Raw genomic sequence first — 20,102 nt, forward strand, 5'->3', positions numbered from 1 at the left:
ACAAACAACAACAACAAAAAGATATCATAAAGGACACATCTGAAGAGGTGTGTAGGGCGAGGTATAGGGGGAAGAGGCGCAGAACTTCCATGCCCGACCTGGGTGCCCTGCCCTGCAGGAAGCTCCACATGTCTGGCTGTCTGGAATCCCCTTGAACCCTGTCCTCTCGGGTTTTTATGGACGCTTCATGACATCCACATTCCTTCCCACAAGGTGTAGGGTGGGACCCTCTCATGGGAGGGTCTTAAGACTCACAATCAGAAATGGGGAAAACATTACAGTGCAAGGAGGGCAGGGAAGGTCAGAGGCCTGCCCCTGAGGCGTGACACCCCCAACATTATAACAAAAGGCTGTAAGAAGGGTTATGGGATTCAGGAGCCAGGAACCATGGATGAAAATCAATATATATCATAACACCTCTGTAAATAAGTGTTTCTCTGAGTTCTGTGAGCCATCCTAGGAACTTAATTGAACCCATGGAGGGGGCTCATGCGAACTCATTTTTTTTGTTTTTGTTTTGAGATGGAGTCTCACTCTGTCTCCCAGGCTGAAGTGCAGTGGCAGGATCTCAACTCACTAAACCTCCGCCTCCCGGGTTCAAGCAATTCTCCTGCCTCAGCCTCCCTAGTAGCTGGGCTTATAGGAGCCCGCTACCACACCCAGATAATTTTTGTATTTTTTTTTTTTTTTTTTTGAGACGGAGCCTCACTCTCTCGCCCAGGCTGGAGTGCAGTGGTGTGATCTCCGCTCACTGCAAGCTCTGCCTCCCGGGTTCACACCATTCTACTGCCTCAGCCTCCTGAGTAGCTGGGACTACAGGCGTCCGCCACCACACCTGGCTAATTTTTTTGTACTTTTAGTAGAGACAGGGTTTCACTGTGTTAGCCAGGATGGTCTCAATCTCCTGACCTTGTGATCCGCCTGCCTCGGCCTCCCAAAGTGCTGGGATTACTGGCATCAGCCACTGCGCCCGGCCTAATTTTTGTATTTTTAATAGAGACGGGGTTTCACCATGTTGGCCAGGCTGGTTCGAACCTCTGACCTCAAGTGATCCACCTGCCTTGGTCTCCCAAAGTGCTGGGATTACAGGCATGAGCCACTGTGCCCGGCCGTGAACATGGTTTTTAGCCAGGCAGTCAGAAGTATGCGTGGCCTGGATTTGCAATTAGTACCTGAAGTGGGGCTGGTCTCTTGGGACTGAGCTGTCAATCTGTGGGATCAGACACGATCTCCAGGTAGACAGTGTCAGGACTGAATTGAATAAGAGGACACCCGGTTGGTGTTTGTGAGAAATATTTGGTGTGTAGGGAAAAGCCCCCACACAGCCAGCCACAGAACTGTGCTATTGTTGAGTATGAGAGTACAAGGGAAAAACAGTTTGCTTTTTTGCTTTACAGTGGGACATTTGATCCATAGGTCCATATCTAAGCACATGAATAGAATGTGTTTGGGCCTGGTTTTTTAGTCTTGCTGGTTCAGTAACTGGTTTGATAACAGAGACTAGCACACTGATCCCAAAAGAACTAGGCCAAGAGCAGACAGGATTTGTGGGCACCTGAGCCTCTCATTAGCTCCTTAAAAGATGTACTTTTCTAGACTTCTTTGGAGCCTGGGATTCTAGTACTGGCGAGTTTCCACTGGCAGCAGACTCCCTGAAGATTCCCTAGCCCTCTGCAGGGTTGGCAGGCCACTAGCACATTTAGTTGGCTCCTAGGGTATGTTCTACACTGGAATTCCCATTGTGGGAAGGCCAAGAGAACTAAAGACACAGTCTCTACTCTGGAGGTGGGAAGTGGGGGAGGCGGTAATTTAATTAATAGTAGATGGTGGGTGAGGCGACTTGGTAAGGTAAGAGGACACACAAAGGAAGTAACTGCAGTAAACCTTAGCTGGCGGCACAAGTGAAGAGGTGTGCTTGAAAGAGAAATGGAGTGTATGGAGGTGGGTGAGCATATTCTGGTAGGTGTGACAAGGGCACCGTTCCTCCAACACCAGTCCTGGGAAAGGCATGTGATATGGTTTGGTGCTATGTCCCCAGTCAAATCTCATGATGATTATGATCTTCAGTGTTGGAGGAGGGGCCTGGTGCGAGGTGACTGGATCATGGGGGTGAATTTTCCCCTTGTTGTTCTCGTGATAGTGAGTTCTCATGAGATCTGGTTGTTTAAAAGTGTGTGGCACTACCCCTTCACTCTCTCTCTTTCCTGCTGCCATGTGAAGATGTGCTTGCTTCCCCTTTGCTTTCCACCATGATTGTAAGTTTCCTGAGGCCTCCCCAGCCATGCCTCCTGTATAGCCTGTAAAACTGAGTCAATTAAACCTCTTTTCTTTATAAACTATCCAGCCTCAGGTAGTTCTTTACAGCAGTGTGAGAACAGACTAATACAGCATGGGATCCCAAGTAACTATGCATTCAGAGAAGAAAACACAGATACGTCTGGGAACTGGATGATGGAAGGTACAGGGAAGCACAGTAGGTAACTTTCATAGGTCCTACACTCTACATCATATTCTTGGGGTTGGAATGAGTCAAACAGGAGACTGATGTCCAGGATGGAATTGGCTCTTTTTGTTCCCAGCTATAGGTCTCTTCCTTAACAGATCACGGTACCTTTATTACAAATGGCCTGGGAAGCGTACTTAATGCAGAAAACCTAGCAAATTCTTACAGGGGTTAGTCATGCAGTTATACATTTTCATTCTGGGACTTCCAGGGGCTTAATAAGGATTCATTCACCTACTTCATTGGATCATTTAATCCAACATAAATTATTTCCCTACACCTACTTTATACTTGCTCCCTGATTTTATACCAGTGAGTATAGCCTGATGGGATTAAACATTCTGAATTTTCAATGATACCCAGAGAAGAGTGTGATAACCAATTCTCTCAAAAGCAATTTGCTGCAAATATTTTCATTTACAGTAAGTCCTTACTTAACATTGTGGGTAGGTTGTTGGAAACAGTGACTTTAAGCCAAATGAGGTACCGTGTGGCTTCATAACTCAACTCTTTTTCCTATCAATTAGACTATGGGAAAACTGGTTTCATATGCATCATGTCCTTTTGCTTAAAGTGGTAGTTTCCAAGAACCTATCAATGACATTAAGCGAGGACATATTGTAATCTGATATCTGCGGGTGGATAATTTAAGGAACACATACATAGTTAAGCCTGTAAACTGCCGCGAGTTCCAGATATTATCAGTTATATTTCTCCACAATTACAATTCCAGTTTTGGGGTTTCTTTTTACTCATTAAATTTGAAAAGCCAATTCCAGTTTTAAAGCTTGACCCTTTTCTTAAAAGTTTAACTTCTCTTTTTATTCAGGCTTCCCACTAAACCCTCAAACTGACTCTGAGGGTGGCCTGGGTATCAAATTTACAAAACCGGTATCTTGGTTTGCATTCATTTTATTTCCCTTGCATACATTGCTTAGCTGCTTCTGATTATACGCCTCTTAGCCACGGCTGGGATAGAAAAGTGTAATAAGAGAAAAGTGTAACTAAGAGACATAGAAGAAAGAGAAATTCCACGAGCACCAGATACTTTTATGGGTGCCTTTTGGAAGCTCTAAATTGAGATGTATCTTTGTTGTCAATTTATGCTATGAATCCAAACGAAAAATGGGGGGAAGAAAACAAGTAGGCTGTAGATGAAAGTGGAAGAAAAATGAGTCTATATATATACGTATATATATGTGTATATATATACGTATATATGTATATATATGTGTGTATATATGTATATATATGTGTGTGTGTGTATATATATATATATATAACCAGTTGTATGAAAGTATATGAGTCAATATCTCATCAATACCTAGAAAAAAATAATAGATCAATATGCTGATTTTAGGGGTGGACACAAAAGTGTTATAAGCATCTTTTATCTTTTCTTTTTTTCCCTCCTTGACTCTGAAGAGAAACAACATTTTTCTATGTATGCAAAGAGTAAAAAGTCAGAACTAACACACAGGGATTAATAGCAGTGAGTTACAAACTCAACTTTGTGGTATTGTACCTGGCAACATTATTACTCAGCATATTTCCCTGGCTGAGGCTGATTTCATTTAAAGTAGTTTTATACTTGTGCTAAAAATAAGTGTACATCACACTAGGGGAGAGAAGATCCTCTACACAAATGGATTGGATCTAGATAACCTTATGTACCAGAGAGGAAAACAGCATTCTCATGAGTCACAAAGCTTTCTTTTTCTTGTTAATATGATAAACAGTTTCTGGAAATTGAGAATGATGCCAGTTACTTTCCTTCCTCCTGAACATGCCGCACTGAGAAGACAGGGATGACTCCTTCCCTATGGGACAGACACACATGTAGCTTTCCCTGGGTTGTGGAGGAAGGCATGGCCACAACACCATCAGCAGCCTGCGGCAGGGACCTCACGATGAGAGGAAGCAGTGGATGCCTGGGCCAGGGAAATGCATATTTGGGAGAAAGCAGGAAATTCTGATGTAGAGATAGGGAAGAACCCTGGGGAAAAGGACCCATGCTGGGCGGGGAGGAGGAAACCACCAGGATCCCAGGATCGGAGACAAAGGACACAGGGACACAAACAAAGTGAGGCCAGATGGAGAGGGCAGGCTCATGGGGAGGGCAAGCTCACGGGCAGAGCATGAGCCAAACCTGGCTTATTTCACACTCATCAGAGAGATTGCATAGATGGGGCCAAACCAGGGCCCAGGAGCATCGGAGAGACGAGGGCCATTTCAAAGACTTTTGTAAAATAAGCTCAAGGTTTCTTTGTTTATTTGTGGGTGTGGGAGTGGAAAAGTAGGGAAAGTGGAGAGGGGGGAAAAAGGGATGGGTGATTTTGCAGGCAAGATGCTCCCTGTAGAGGTCCTGGCGGACCTCCTGGGAGGAGTGGCGTTCTGCACACTCTCACATCATGGGGAGTGCATGACTACATTACTGCTTACACATCTCTAAGTGCAGCTTGAGGGGTGAATGTTTAATTGTCTCACTGTAACTGACCGTAAATCTCTGGAAAATGTGAAGGGTCATGCATTTGATTTAAACCTATGAGGTCTGAATGAATTCTCCTCCATGCCTAACCGAGTGAAGCAAGTGTATAACCGTGCATCCCTAAGTAGGGCCGGTACAAAGGGGAGGAAACACCTCCCCACTGAGCTCGCAAAGAACTTCACCACTGACCTGAATCGGATCCAGCAGGAAACGAAACACTGAGTACATACTTTTACAGTAGAGGGAGGGGGACGGAAAACAAACTGAGCTGAACTGAAACGTGAGAAAGGACAGAATGGCAGTGAGTCCTCAGGGCGGGGCCACCCTCAGTCCAGTAACTCCACCCGGCATTCGTAGCGGGTGACATCACTGATGCCCCAAACACGCTCCAGCAGTTTCCTGCTTTCCAGAGTCCAGCCGAGTGATGATGTCAGTGGTGCACCTGGGTAAAGATGTGGCAGGGCCGGGTCACAGGGAGCGGGGACAAAGGCCAACCCAGTTAAATAAACTGCTGGTCTTCTAGGGCCTGGTCCCTGGGCAGGCTTCCACCATGAGAAAGGTACAGCCCAGGCCAATCCCGACAGGAGGAGGAAAGCATGTAGTTGGCCGGGCGCAGTGGCTCACGCCTGTAATCCCAGCACTTTGGAAGGGTGAGGCAGGTGAATCACGAGGTCAGGAGTCTGAGACCAGCCTGAACAACATGGTGAAACACCGTCTCTACTAAAAATACAAAGAATTAGCACGGCGTAGTGGCGGCCGCCTGTAATCCCAGCTACTGGGGAAGCTGAGGCAGGAGAATCGCTTGAACCCCGGAGATGGAGGTTGCAGTGAGCCGAGATCGCGCCATTGCACTCCAGCCCAGGTGACAGAGTGAGACTCTGTCTCAAAAAAAAAAAAAAAAAAAAAAAAAGAATGTACCCATGCGGTGCCTCCTGTCATCCTCTGCCCAGAAAGGGCACAGGGGCCAAAGTGAAGGAGTTACAGGAAGACAGAGGGAAGGAAACTGCACAGAGATAACCACATGGGGGCAGGCTCTAAGCTGCTGGGACCTCCACAGGGTATCCCTTTCCTCTGACTGGGAGAAGGAAGCACCAATGGTCTTTCTCTACAGTGCCAGGAGCCACCCTGCCCCCAGAGATGAGCTACATGGCACTGACTACCATCTAAATGCTTCTGGATAGTTTCATTCCTTGTAGATGATATTCCAAATATTATCAGTTGTAGTTCTCCACAATTACAATTCCAGTTTTGGGGTTTCTTTTTACTCATTAAATTTGAGAACCCAATTCCAGTTTTAAAGCTTGACCCTTTTCTTAAAAGTTTAACTTCTCTTTTTATTCAGGCTTCCCACTAAACCCTCAAACTGACTCTGAGGGTGGCCTGGCTATCTAATTTACAAAACCGGCCAGGCTGCCTAACCCCTAGATTCCAGCCCAGAGTGTTGCCATAAATTGCTGTAAAGACATACCTCTATGTCCCATGTTTGCCAGTGACAAAAGGGTTCATATTCTAAGTTCTTCAAGTCTCTCTCACTGCCTCAATGCGAAGTCAATGGAAAACAGTCAAATACACCAAAAATTAACTTCCAATGGATATCTGCTATGAATTCCAACTTGGTCGGACACCTCTTCAGGCCAACTGTTGTGAAAACGCATTGTTGTTTTAAAAAACACTGTGAGAGATGGCCGGGCGCAGTGGCTTACTTGAGGTCAGGAGTTTGGGACCAGCCTGGCCAACATGGTGAGACCCCAGTCTCTATGAAAAATACAAAAAATGAGCCAGATGTGGTGGCATGTACCTGTAGTCCCAGCTACTTGGGAGGCTGAGGCAGAAGTATCACTTGAACCTGGAAGGCGGAGGTTGCAGTGAGCCGAGATCATGCTACTGCACTCCAGCCTGGGCGACAGAGCAATACTCTGACTCAAAAAAAAAAAAAAAAAAAGAGAAAACACCGTGAGAAAAAAGAAGTCAATCACCCCCTCTCCAACCCCCAACACAGTAAGTAAGAAGGGCCCAGGAACAAATTAACAGGGAAAAACAATCTTGCATTTGCTTAGTGGAATCTGGGGTTTGCACACATTAGTCAGAGCTAGACAAATCATACTGAATACACTTCTTATGGAAACGTTCTAGCTCTTCTGGCCTTTCCTCGCTGTCCCAACTTTTGAGGTGCGAAAACACAGTAACACAGCCAGGACCGGCCAGGTGATGGCACGGAGCCCGCTCCCACAGGCTGCGTGTGTGTTCTCACTCTCTTGCAACTGGCCTGAGTTAAGCATTCTCCCCGAGCACTTGCAGTTTATCATCGCCCTATTTGCTGTATTTTCATGTTATAAAAGTGATATATGCCCAATGTAGTAATTTGATCTATATGGAAAAAGAGAAGAAAAAAGCTACTCATAATCTCACTGTCTAATTTAGGGTTTTGGTGTTGTCTTTCTAGTCTTTTTCTATATGGAATATAATTTACTTCTCAATAATATTGTTTCATATACTTTGCTTACATATTAGTATTTTTGTCATGAAATTTATGCCAACTGATTAAACAGCCCTTGTAAATTATAGAAACTTAAAAGACAATATCAAAACAATGCGACCACAAGACAAAGACCACCTACTACTAAATTATTTTTGGCATAAGATTATTTTTTGAGAAGTTTTATAAACTATTAGGTTTATTGAACTCTATAAACCATAATCTTTGAAAGAATTTTGGAAGCATACCATAACAGCGTAATTTGTAGTAGAATATAGGGTTGGAAAACCTTAAAAAACAACTTGCTTGTTTCTTCCCATATCAAAGATTTTTATTAGAGAAACTATTTCTTACAAAAAGATGTACTAAGTGGTATTATGTTGGTCAAGAATCTTGTATTATTTCCTAGCTTTCAATAATATGTATAATGTCATAAAAAAGAGCGAAGAATACATAAAATACATATGAAGCTTACTAGGAATGAAGAAAGTTATTTTAGGAGGGAAAAATTGGCTACCAGAAAGGAATATGGAAAACACTAGCAACGCATGAAAGAATGACCTTAAAGGTCTTAGATGTCCACGAGCTGGGAATGCTTGTGCTGGGTGCTTCAGTTACAACAGCATGGGGAAGTGAAATAGACTAGTGAAGCTGTTATGCCAGTTAATAGTATTTATTATCATTTGTGGTCACCAATGCCAATTAAAGCAATAATTAAATAGAACATGATGAAATAATTCAATGGTAGGAAAAAAAAATCTGGCCTATAAGTGAACATGGAAAGTAAAAGTAAATATTTAGAAAGTGAAATCTGGAGCAGAAAAAAGCTCCAGCATCTCACCATGGGGTCTTCCAAAGCCAGCAATGCTGGAGATGTTTATTGTTCAAGGATGGACTTGCTTGGGTTAGGATTCTCCAACTAGAGCCAGAGGGGAGCTTCTCTGCCTCCCTTGAGGACACAACAAGAGGGGCTTTCTGCCTTTGTTATAAAGCCCGCCGCATTCTGTGCCTGTATGGTTTTATTTACTGGAGTCTATCATAAGGCCTGTGAGGGAAGGACTGAGTCTTTCTCATAGCCATGGGGCTGATGGCCCTGCGTGCTGTAGGCATTTAATAATTCACTGAGTAAATGAATGAACCCTGCAGGAGAATGGGAGCCTTTCTGATCCTGAGGTCTCAGTTTGGACTATCTTTCTGGAGTGGATAGATGAATATGTATTTCAGCAGTACTCTAATAAGTGCACATTGGGTGACTAAGCAGAAGAGTGATTCATTTTGCTAGAATTTTCCCACCTGCAGGAGCCAGTCCCCTTGGTGTCCCCATTCCCTGTCCCCTCAGTCATCTCAGCAGGAAATTACTATCCTGTCTCCCACACGGGTGATGAATGTTCAAGGCATTTCAGCAGACTGTGGCAAGGCCCAGAATGGGGTCAAGTAAAAATAAATACCAGTCCTTATTAGGAGATCCTGGCCCCTCTGGTGCGTGTGTCCCACTACATATGCAGCTTCCTGCTCTGTCATAGAAAGCAGCCCTCTAGGGCCACCGCCTCCAGTGAGAGTTTCCTGACCTCCAGGAACTTCTGTAGTCAGGCACCACTCCCTTCCTCACACCCCACACCCGATTGTTCCAGGAGATTTCATCACTGTGCACTGACGCTCACTGCGACCCCGCGTGTGGCCACAGGAGGAACTCGGCTGAGGGCTGAGAAGACCAGATAATGACACAGAGGGCTCACTTCAGGAAACCCAGGGAGCTGCAGCGGCTCTCCAGGGCCATTCCATGCATTCATTTTCTAACAATCATAACTCAAAGAGTGACGTCAGGAGCGGACAGCCTGGTGTCCAGGCATGAGCCATGGCAACAGATTCTGATTTTCCAGAACGGCTTTGGTCTTTACCTGGTGTTGGATATGGTGGCGTTAGCTGGAGTGGGAGGAGATTCACATTGTATATTTGTTTAGTGACTCCAAAGATTTTAAATTATATTGTGTTTTTAATTATTTTATTTCATTTTTTTAGAGACAGAGGTCTCACTCTATCTCCCAGGCTGGAGTGCAATGATATGATCATAGCTCACTGTAGCCTCAAACTCCTGGGCTCAAGTAATCCTCCCATTTCAGCCTCCTGAGTAGCTGGGACTCCAGGTGCGTGCCATGACTCCTGGCTAATTTTTGTTTAAGTAGAGACGAAGTTTGGCTATGTTGCCCAGGCTGGTCTCTAACTCCTGGCCTGAAGCAATCCTTCTACCTTGGCTTCTAAAAGTGCTCGGATTATAAGTGTAAGCCACTGTGCCGGCCCTGGTTTTTATTTAATGGCTATTAAATGCTCAGAAGTGAATTAAGGTTTCAGTTAAATGCACAATTTTTATATCAAACTATTTTCTTTGCTAATTCACTTCTATCTGCATCTACCAGCTGTAAACTACCTGAAGCAGAGAAAGCTTCCTTAGGTTGGGGCTTCCTATAGCCCTGAGCTGAGTGCCTTATGCAGCACTGGCCGAGTGAATGAATTTGTTGGGTGAACCACTGCGGGGTTTAGAGTCCGCAGAGGGTAGGACAGGACAGATCGTGATCGAGGCTAACCTTCTCAGCTACTCTACCATTTCATGCTCTATTTGGACACCTCCGTCACCCCTCACCTCCCCTGATGGTCCAGTCTCTCTGGGCCTGCACTGTCCAGCTGCCCTCTTATCCCTAAGCCAAGGCCTTCGCCAACTAAAGCTCAGGAGTAAAGTGGCCATCACTGAGGCCATTCTATGTATGTATGTATGTATGTATGTATGTATGTATGTATGTATGTATTTAGAGATGGAGTCCTGCTCTGTCACCCAGGCTGGAGTGCAATGGTGCAATCTGGGCTTACTGCAACCTCTGCCTCCCGGGTTCAAGCGATTCTCCTGCCTCAGCCTCCTGAGTAGCTGGGATTATAGGTACCCGCCACCACGCCCGGCAAATTTTTGTATTTTTAGTAGAGATAGGGTTTCACCATTTTGGCCAGGCAGGTCTCGAACTCCTGACCTTGTGATCCGCCCACCTCGGCCTCCCAAAGTGCTGGGATTACAGGCATGAGCCACTGCGCCCGGCTGACTGAGGCCACTCTAAGGAATATAAAGCAAGCTCTTCAGTACCCATTTTTGTTAACTGAGGTGTAATTAAATTATACTCAGGCCCAGCACAGTAGCACGAGCCTGTAGTCACAGCTACTTGGGAAGCTGAGGTGGGAGGATTGCTTGAGCCCAGGAGTTTGAGTCTAGCCTGGGCAACACAAGTGTATAGGTCTATGAGTCTGGAAGAATGTATATAGCCATGGAATCACTACCACGTCAAAACACAGGGTATTTCCATTATCCCAAAAAGTTCCCTCCTGCTCCTCTGCAGTCAAACGCTTCCCCTCCCCCAGCTCCTGGCAACTGCTGATCTGAACTGTAGACCTGAAAATGTCATTCAGAACCCATTTCATCTGGACCCTTCTCCCTGTATCAACATTGCCGCGAGCGGTGTCTGTGGGATTTTTCTGGATGTTCTCTGCCATGCCGCTGCTCCTTTCTTCCCACCTTCTGGAAGGCACCCCTGCCAGGAGTCGGCTGCGTTAAAGTGGGTGTTTCAGGGGTGTCTTTCTTCACTCTCTTCTCACTGATTTCCAGCTATCCCTGTGTCTCTTGTTTAACGACTACCTTCACCCATATCCTTAAACCCACCAGGGCGACCTTCCTGCCCCTTTCTTTGGAGCGCTGTGTCTGTATTTCCAGTGGAGACACAGACTGTTCCTTAGATCCTATTAACCCTCCGAGCTCTCTCTGTTCAAGCCAGGCTCATTTCTGGCTCTGCCAATCTGCCTTCTCCCGTGTCCTTTCCATGACCGATGGCATCACCAGCCAGAGTCACCAAGCTAGAATGGTCCCTTCCCCCGGCCCCCACAGTAGGAGGATACTTTTAGAGTAGGTCTGCAATTCACCCCCACTCTCCGTTATCTACTTCTGTGGCCAAAGTGTGGACCTTGATTGCCTCTGGCCCCAGCTGAATTAACCCACCTCTCTGGGCCTGGTTCTCTTTTCACTAAACATTCTCCACATTGCTGCCACAGCTATTTTTCTAAAATATACATCAGACCACATTCTTCTCCTCCTTATTTAAAAACAAAAAATCAAAAAACCAAAAAACCAAAAAACAAACCAACAAAAAAACCCACCCTACCGTGGTTCCCCAGTGTGTAGAGATCAGATTCAAGTTCCATGAGATGGTTTTCAAGATCCTTGGCCATGTGACCCTGTCCTGCTATCCCAATCCCATTCCCATTCCCATCCCCAGCCTCCCCACCTCATCCAACTCCAGCCACACTGGATCACCCTAGGAGAGGATGTCATGTATTAGTACTTTGGTGCCTTTGAGTCAAAACTCACTGTTTTGCCAGTTCAGAGGTTGAGCTCTTTTTGAAGAATCCCCTCTTCTTCCACATCCCAGGTAAGTCCTACCCCAGGCATAATGAGCTGTTACCCCCCTGGGCTCTGAGGGTATTCAGAATACCAACACAATGCTCTCCAGATACCTCTGTGCTATTCAAACCCATGCGTCTCACACCTGCTCATCTTAAAATCTCTGTGCCTCACATGCAGGAAGAATTCAAAAAATGCTGATGGAAGAAACATTGTGTCCAATATTAGATGAAGTATGTAAATATCAAGGCAAGAATCTGCACTTTTTCTCTATCTATTGCTTGTTTACACAATAAAGCAACATGGTTTATTATCAAAAATTATTATAATGTATGCTGTTTAAGCTCAGATCACTTTGCACTAATGATGATGATAATGACGGGTTAGAATATTTTTTTCTTTGCTTGCCATGGGATCTGCCAGGTTGTAAGAATTCTTTTTTGTTCTAAACCAAATTCGGGAGCACTCCCAAAGACAAGAAGTCAAATTTAGGCCACTGATGGTACCAACGGGAGGCTATCACTGTGTAGCTATACCAAATGAAGCTCATCTTCATGGATTTTAAGCACTTTGATAAGCTTTTATTTCTCTGCTCATCTCCTTTACCCCCATAGATAACACAAACTAACAGAATAATCATCCAATAGCAATGTGATCCCATCACGACAACATCAGAAATGAGAACTCATACGATTCAGTAATTTCCTAAGCCAGAACTTCCCACCTGACGTGCTGGGGAAGTGAGAGAGGGTGAGGACTGCTTTCCCCAGCCCTTGGGGTGACTGGGCAGATCCTGTCGGGTGTGAGCAGTCAACCCTACTGTGTTTACATCATTTTGGGTGCCATGTGTGATAAAGATTGACAACCACTGTCCTAAGCCATTCTACCATTTAAATAACAGACCGAATTCTCCCAAGTTATGTTCTTACTTGCCTTAGGAAGGAAATTAGTATTATGACTCTAAGGATCCTGAACACATGATGTAAAAAAAGAAAAACCCAAACCACAATGGCAAAGGTAGGTGAGACACAGTGTTTAGAAAAATAGCTAATACTGCACTATTAATTACTCCCAATTTTCCCTAATCCATGATTTTTAAAGAGCGGGTGGAGCATAATGATTTGAGGCACGACGGCAACGCAGAATGGGGAAGGTTTTTGGAAAATGTGACTCACTCACCGTTCCGACCAAAGGGTAAATGAACCCAGCGCCTATGCTGGCCCGGACATCACTGATAGGTAAGATGAAGTCCCTTGGCACACCTTTTCTGTCAGGTTGGTGAGACAGAGAAAGGTGGGTCTTTGCCATGCAGATGGGCAAATTTCCAAAACCCTGTAAGAAAGGAAAGAAAATGTGTTCACTGATATAGATGTTAGTCTCCTGTGTTTTTCAATTTGCACTTTACACAGTCTCGGCAGCAATGGAATGCCGGCTCAGATCGAGGCACACGCAGGAGCTGCTTGTTACTACTTGTTCATTGAAGAAGCAAGAAGGTGAGGATAAAAACTCACCTCCATGTGATGACTGTTTAGCAGGTCAAGGGTGACTATTGTTTATTTTGGAGGCTCTCTTTAAGAGAAGGCAGTGTTGTTATTTGCATGTTTGGGGAAAGCATGGCTGTTTTCAGGCAAAGCAGCAGCTGTAGAAACCACTTTCCAAGACTATTAATATCCGGGACCCAGCAAGGTAGTCTGGAGAAAGGCTCTGCGACGAGGCTCTTAGTCATGTTGTTCACTCATTCTGGAGTCGGTCAGGAAGCAAAGGGTTCCTTTGTGTTGGTTTATGAATCATGGCTATTTGATCTGCGATTACATTATAAGAACTAAGATGAGGTCACTATTTAAGCTTCTTGTTTTTAAGGACCAAAGTCTATGTCTGACCCAGAGTTCCAAAGGTGAAAGAGCAGGAAGTCACATGTGGTGTCTCACAAAAAGCACAGTGTCCTCGAAGCCTGGTTCTGATTAAATGGCACATAGTGTTCCTTTAGAGGCTTTGCTAATTCATTGCAACCACATACTTGACACTAACTTAAAAAAAAATAAAAACAGAGATGGAGGTTTTGCTATGTTGCCCAGAGTGGTCTCAAACTCCTGGCTTCAACTGATCCTCTGCCTTGACCCCGCAAAGTGCTGGGATTACAGGTGTGAGCACCGTGCCCGGTAGACACCACTTTTAAGGAATATTTCCTTGATAGAGATAAAGGGAATGAAATCTTTAGTCAAATTTTCATAAGACTTAGCCTAAAACTATTTGGAAGATCTTAGAGTCTTATCAACTCAGGGAGGACTTGGACATGGGGCCATTTTCTTTTTGAAATCTCCACTCTTCTATACTGATAAGAATTTTGCTGAGCGACAATCACAACTGTCTTTCAGAAATGGTGCCAGAATTTTGAATTTCAGACATGGTTAAATATTGAAGTAATTTCTATGAACTAATACAGGTTTGCTAATGTAAAAATTTTGTCAGTAGGCATATTAAACAGAAACAAAAACCAACCAATATGCCATATACTGTCACCAGATTACTTCATAAAAGAAATAACATTTTAACACTGAAAGGAGAAAAAACTTAATATTAGAATAAATGATAGTCTTAAATATCATTATTTAAAACTCACGGGAAAAAAACCCCAAACCAACCCCATGAGAATGACCTTATTTTACTTGGTTCATTGCACATGAATGAAAATTTCACCACAATGCCTGTGCACAGTGCAGCGCTTGGGAATCCTTTTTGTAAAGGATAAGTCAAGAACATACAGGGAAAATTCTAAGAATTTAGAACTTTGAGTTGCTGACTGTTTTACCAAACCTAGGAGAACAAATACCCTGGCTGGCAATGGCAGCATTTAACAAAATTTCAAATGGGTTTACAAAAAAGAATAAGCAGTTGGAGATTTTTTTTAAAGAAAAGCTCAATGCTACCCATCATGAAGCTCTTTAGCCAGCAGGCTCTTAAAATGTCCTGACTTCTACCTATCTGATTACGCCAAAGTAGGAGGGACATTGAGGCATATGGTCCTTCTGGTGAAGGTGGCTGAGCCTCCCGTAATGGAGTTGACTGATCATGACTGTCACTGGACTAGATGGTGACGCATGCTGTCAGATCACAGCCACCTTCCCAGCTGTTTGCCTACTTGCCTTTGTCAGTGGCTAGAACTAGAAGATGACGGAGCCTTCAATCTCAGTGGACAAGCTCAGTAAAAAGCCAATGAACCACTTGCATAAGAAGAACAGCAAACATTCCCATCTTTATAGGCTGCACTCCTATCTGCCTACCCTGGCACCATGCTAGCATTTTTAAGGTAGTAAGAGGCCAGTAAGGAAGAGGAAGCACTGCAATTCATCTAAATCTGACTCCGCAGCTATACTCCAAAGGATAGTTTCAACGTTCTGGGCTGAGTGGGAGGGATGAAAGATCACACATCAACTACAAACAGGGATACCACCCATATCAGACACATTTATAGTCAAAGAAGTAAACGATGCATGGATCAGAGGATATATGCCTCACCATAAAGTTCTAAATATAGTCTACACTCTACCCGAGGGTATTACTTTCATCTTTGTTAACCATAAAACAGATTAAGCAAAGGTTAGCTGGTGAGACATGTACAAATCCTCAAGTCAAGCTGAGTATTCTGAGAACCTAAGGTGAATTTTTTCTTTTCCCCTAAAAGTACAACTTTTACCTGTTGAGTGTAACGATCTATTTTGGCTTGTGCCTCAGGAGAGAGTTCGATATCTTTGGCTCCATAGACAGCCTGGGCAATGGTCCTTATCTTGTCCACAATTGGAAGCTGGAGAAACACAAATTATAACAAAATTGTATAAGTTTAATCTGGTTAAAGATTTTTTAAAAAGTTTAGTGAGATTTTCTGTAATTGCTTAAAATTCCCGTATCAGGGTACCCCCTCAGCAACTGCAGGATTCCTAGCAAACCCTCTTTTTTCCTTTTAGCACCCTAAAGCACTGAAATTTTCAGTGTCAGAAATAGATTAGATGTCAACTAGCAAATAAGCCTTAGGTGTTCAGGCAATTTAGAGGCTGCTTATCTAGTTGTAACCATTTTTATCCATTGTAGCATTAAAAAAATGTAGTTTACTATAATTTCTTTTTTTTTTTTTAAGACAGTATCACTCTGCTGCGCAGTGGCACAATCTCAGCCCACTGCAGCCTCAACCTCCCAGGCTCAAGTGATCGTCCCATCTCAGCTTCCTGAGTAGCTGGGACTACATGGGTGCACCATGACTCCAAGCTAATTTTTTTTTTTTTTTTTGCATTTTTCATAGAGACTGGGTTTCACCATGTTGCCCAGGCTGGTCTTGAACTCCTGGGCTCAGGCAAACTGTCCACCTTGGCCTCCCAAAGCACTGGGATTACAGGCATGAGCCATCATGCCTGGCCTGTTTACTATAGTTTTCAAATAATCATATATGTCAGGACAGGAGTCTCCCAACGAAATTGTGAGTGCTGGTTTTTAAGTGGGTCTGAATACGGGTTCATAGTATTAAAAACAAGTATTTTTTCGTGAGCAGTAATGGATTGAGATTTTAACATAAATGCTGATGTGATCAAACACTATATTGGAAAATCAGAGATTGAACCTACTGTCACTTTAGCAAATTATGAGAAATCACGTGGCATGGAAGAAATGTGAGAAGACTAGATACAGGCAAATAAGTGTGTTGGAGGAAATGATTTCCATAATGTTAGACTGAAAACCAGGACACAGACTATTGGTAGCATATGGCAAGGGATCTTCAGAAACATGAATGATTCATTAGGAAAATAATATTCCACAGATAAAGTAATTCTAAATTTAAGAAACACATTTGGCAAAATTATCTACAATCCTTCTGTGGGTAAAGATGCATATGTGGCCAGGTGCGGTGGCTCACAACTGTAATCCCAACACTTTGGGAGGCTGAGGTGGGCGGGTCACTTGAGGTCAAGTGTTCAAGATCAGCGTGGCCAACATGGTGAAACCCCGTCTCTGCTAAAAGTACAAAAATCAGCTGGATGTGGCAGCTCACGTCTGTAATCCCAGCTATTCAGGAGGCTGAGGCAGGAGAATCACTTGACCCTGGGAGGTGGAGGTTGCAGCGAGCCAAGATCACGCCACTGCACTTCAAGCCTGGGTGACAGAGCAAGACTCTTGTCTCAAAGAGAAAAAAAAAGCATACGCATGATGCAATTAGTGGATTTACTGTTTGGTGAACAACTGCTGAACCAAATGCTGAGGGAACAGATGTCAACCAAGGGGCAGAAGTCTCCCATGGTGTGCCTCAAGGACTTCGCTTGGCAACAGCAAGTGTCACATTTGTATGAAATACTATTGATAAAAGAGTTACCCAAGAGAAAATAAATAAAAGCTAGCACTCTTCCCCTCCCAACCCTGATAGAACCCAAAACTGCTTTAAAACGTGTTTTTCATTACTACAGTTTTTATTACTGTAGAGGTGTTCTGTGGTCTGGAACTTAAATATTGAATATTCTAACAAATAAAAAGAAATGAAGGTGCAAGTCTTATAACCTTTCACTGAGGGACATAAAAAGAGTCTGAGTCAATGGAGGAAAAATAGTTTGCTCATGGATGAGGAGACTTAATACCAGACAGGTGTCACTTCTCTGAAACTTACTCAGTTCAATGCAAGTCCAATAAAAATCCCAAGCTCATTTTTGGTTACCTGGCCAATTAGTTCTAAAACTTACAATAAAGGGTTGATGTGGTTTGGATTGTGGTCCCCTCCAAATCTCATGGTGAAATGTAATCCTCAATGTTGGAGGTGGGGCCCGGTGGGAGGTGTTTGGATCATGGGGGCGGATCCCTCATGAATGGCTTGGTGCTGTCCTCATGATAATGAGTGAGTTCTCACTCTGAGTTCTCAGGAAGTCTGCTTGTTGGCACCTCCCACCCCATCTCTTGCTCCCACTCTTGCCATGTGATGCACTGGCTCCCCCTTCACCTTCTGCCCTGAGTGGAAGCTTCCTGAGGCCCTCACCAGAAGCCCAGCAGATGTTGGTGCCATGCTTGTACAGCCTTCAGAACCATGAGCCAAAATAAACTACTTTTCTTTATCCATTAACCAGTCTCAGGGATTCCTTTATAGCAACTCGAGAGTGAACTAACACGGGGTAATGGCATAAATAGTCAGATAACTTTAAAAATAAAACAAAACCAAAAGAACAAAGAAAGAGGACTTTTCTACTAGCTATCAATCATACCACAAAACTATGCTAATAAATTCCATGGGTACTGGCACAAGTATAGACCAATTAATCAATGGAAAAGAAGAAAGAACCCACAAAGACACCTCAGCATGTGCAGGATAGTATATAACAGAGGGGACACAAATCAACAGAGAAAGGCTGACTCCCATCTGACTTTTGGCTGGAGAGAAATAAAATTAGATTCCTACCACATACCAGCCCCCCAAATAAACCCAATATGGAACAAAGGCGTAAACTTGAAAATTATAACTCAAAATATTGGAAGAAAACAGTGGGAACTCTATTATCCTGAAGTAGAGAAGAATTTCTTAAATGAGGTAACAATAGAATCACCCATAAAGGAAATGGTATATACATTTCACTATAGCAAAATTTAAAACTTGTTTTAAGAAGACATTATAAATAAGGTCAAAAAATAAGAGACAGACTGGAAGATACATGCAAATATTTATAAAGTCAAAAGATTAGTAATCTTCAAAGACCAATCTTTGTTAAAACTCTCTGAGCTTTCTAACATCTATCCCAAAGGCCACCTCCTCCATGACGCCTTCATGGATGACCCTTAGGCACATGTGAGCATCCTCTTCTTTGACATCTAGATGCCCTTGGGGCGCTCCTACCTGCGGCTCCTGACTGTGGGTGGCTGCCAGCAAAAGCTCATGCAATCTTGGGGTGTGTGAATGGAGCCCGAGTGTGTGAACAGTCGCACAGACTTGGCAGCACCACACTGACACTGAACTCTCTTGGAAGGCCATGCCACACGAAAAATCGAAAGGAGGGCAGAGTGTGAACCAAGGGACAAACGTTAGAAGGAAGTCGTTTTGAGTGCAGTGTTTAAGCAAGAACTATAATAACCAGAGCTCTCTCACTTAGCAGTGACCTGTCCTTGCCTGGAGGGTTCTGTGTAAGCTGAATATGGTGCCAGTAATGTTGTACAAAGAGTTACTGCCTGAGTGCAAAGCTGAGGCTGGGTTAGAGAAAGAAATTTAAGAGTAACTTTTTTTTTTTTTTTTTTGAGACGGAGTCTTGCTCTGTCACCCAGGCTGGAGTGCAGTGGCGCGATCTCGGCTCACTGCAAGCTCCGCCTCCCGGGTTCACGCCATTCTCCTGCCTCAGCCTCTCCGAGTAGCTGGGACTACAGGCGCCTGCCACCACGCCCGGCTAATTTTTTTTGTATTTTTAGTAGAGACGGGGTTTCACCATGGTCTCGATCTCCTGACCTCATGATCCGCCCGCCTCGGCCTCCCAAAGTGCTGGGATTACAAGCGTGAGCCACCGCGCCCGGCCACTTTTTTTAATATTTATTTTTGGTAGAGATGAGGTCTCACCATGTTGCCCAGGCTGGTCTCAAACTCCCGGTCTCAAGCAATTTTCCTGCATTGACCTCCCAGGTTGCTGGGATTACAGGCGTGCCCTGCACGGGCAACTTCTAATGTAAAAGATTCAATGTTCATATTAGCTGAAGAATAAAGAATGGCTGATAAACTCTTTGAGGCTCAGGACCATCTCTTATTTACCTAGAGGCAAGATATGATACAGCCCCTGGAATATATACAAGGCCCTCAATATATAGTTGAACAAATGAATACTTCTATATTTCCTGTTGACTAAGCTTGGGTTCCCTGTGGTTCAATAGCCACATAAGATGATAAGAAAATTCAGGTGTTGATGTGCTGCAGGTAACAGCGGAGAAGACTTTTTCCACGAATCTTAGATCATGAGCAGCCTATGTTGCTGGGCACTCAGGTGCTTGCTCCCAACACTGTACTGAAACTAACGCAAGCTCCTCTGCTGGTCAACCAGCGCCTGGCAAGGAGCAACCTTTTTTAAGAAATAAAAGTTGGTAGGATGCTGGAAGATACTTCTTGCAGGAAAGAAGCTGCAGGGCAAGCCCAAGGACCATGCTTTGTCAGAAGTCAGCTCTCAGAAGGGTGTGTTCCCCGGGCAGTAGGACAGTGGTTCTGGGA

At 44.1% G+C, this 20,102-nt stretch overlaps 1 protein-coding gene across 3 annotated transcripts in view; it reads right to left on the bottom strand.

Annotated features, from left to right (window-relative positions):
- LOC116463240 (monofunctional C1-tetrahydrofolate synthase, mitochondrial) overlaps positions 1 to 20,102 on the bottom strand; it is a 237,696-nt gene that overhangs the window by 52,004 nt on the left and 165,590 nt on the right. For all 3 annotated transcript variants that reach the window (XM_032146268.2, XM_058434521.1, XM_058434522.1), the window contains 2 exons: positions 15,594 to 15,701; positions 13,079 to 13,231 (listed from right to left, as the gene is read on the bottom strand). In XM_032146268.2, coding sequence (XP_032002159.1) covers positions 13,079 to 13,231; positions 15,594 to 15,701 — 261 coding nt within the window. The remainder of the gene's footprint in view (positions 1 to 13,078; positions 13,232 to 15,593; positions 15,702 to 20,102) is intronic.

The sequence above is a fragment of the Hylobates moloch genome, unplaced genomic scaffold (genome assembly GCF_009828535.3).
Source record: "Hylobates moloch isolate HMO894 unplaced genomic scaffold, HMol_V3 SCAFFOLD_29, whole genome shotgun sequence".
NCBI lineage: Eukaryota > Metazoa > Chordata > Mammalia > Primates > Hylobatidae > Hylobates > Hylobates moloch.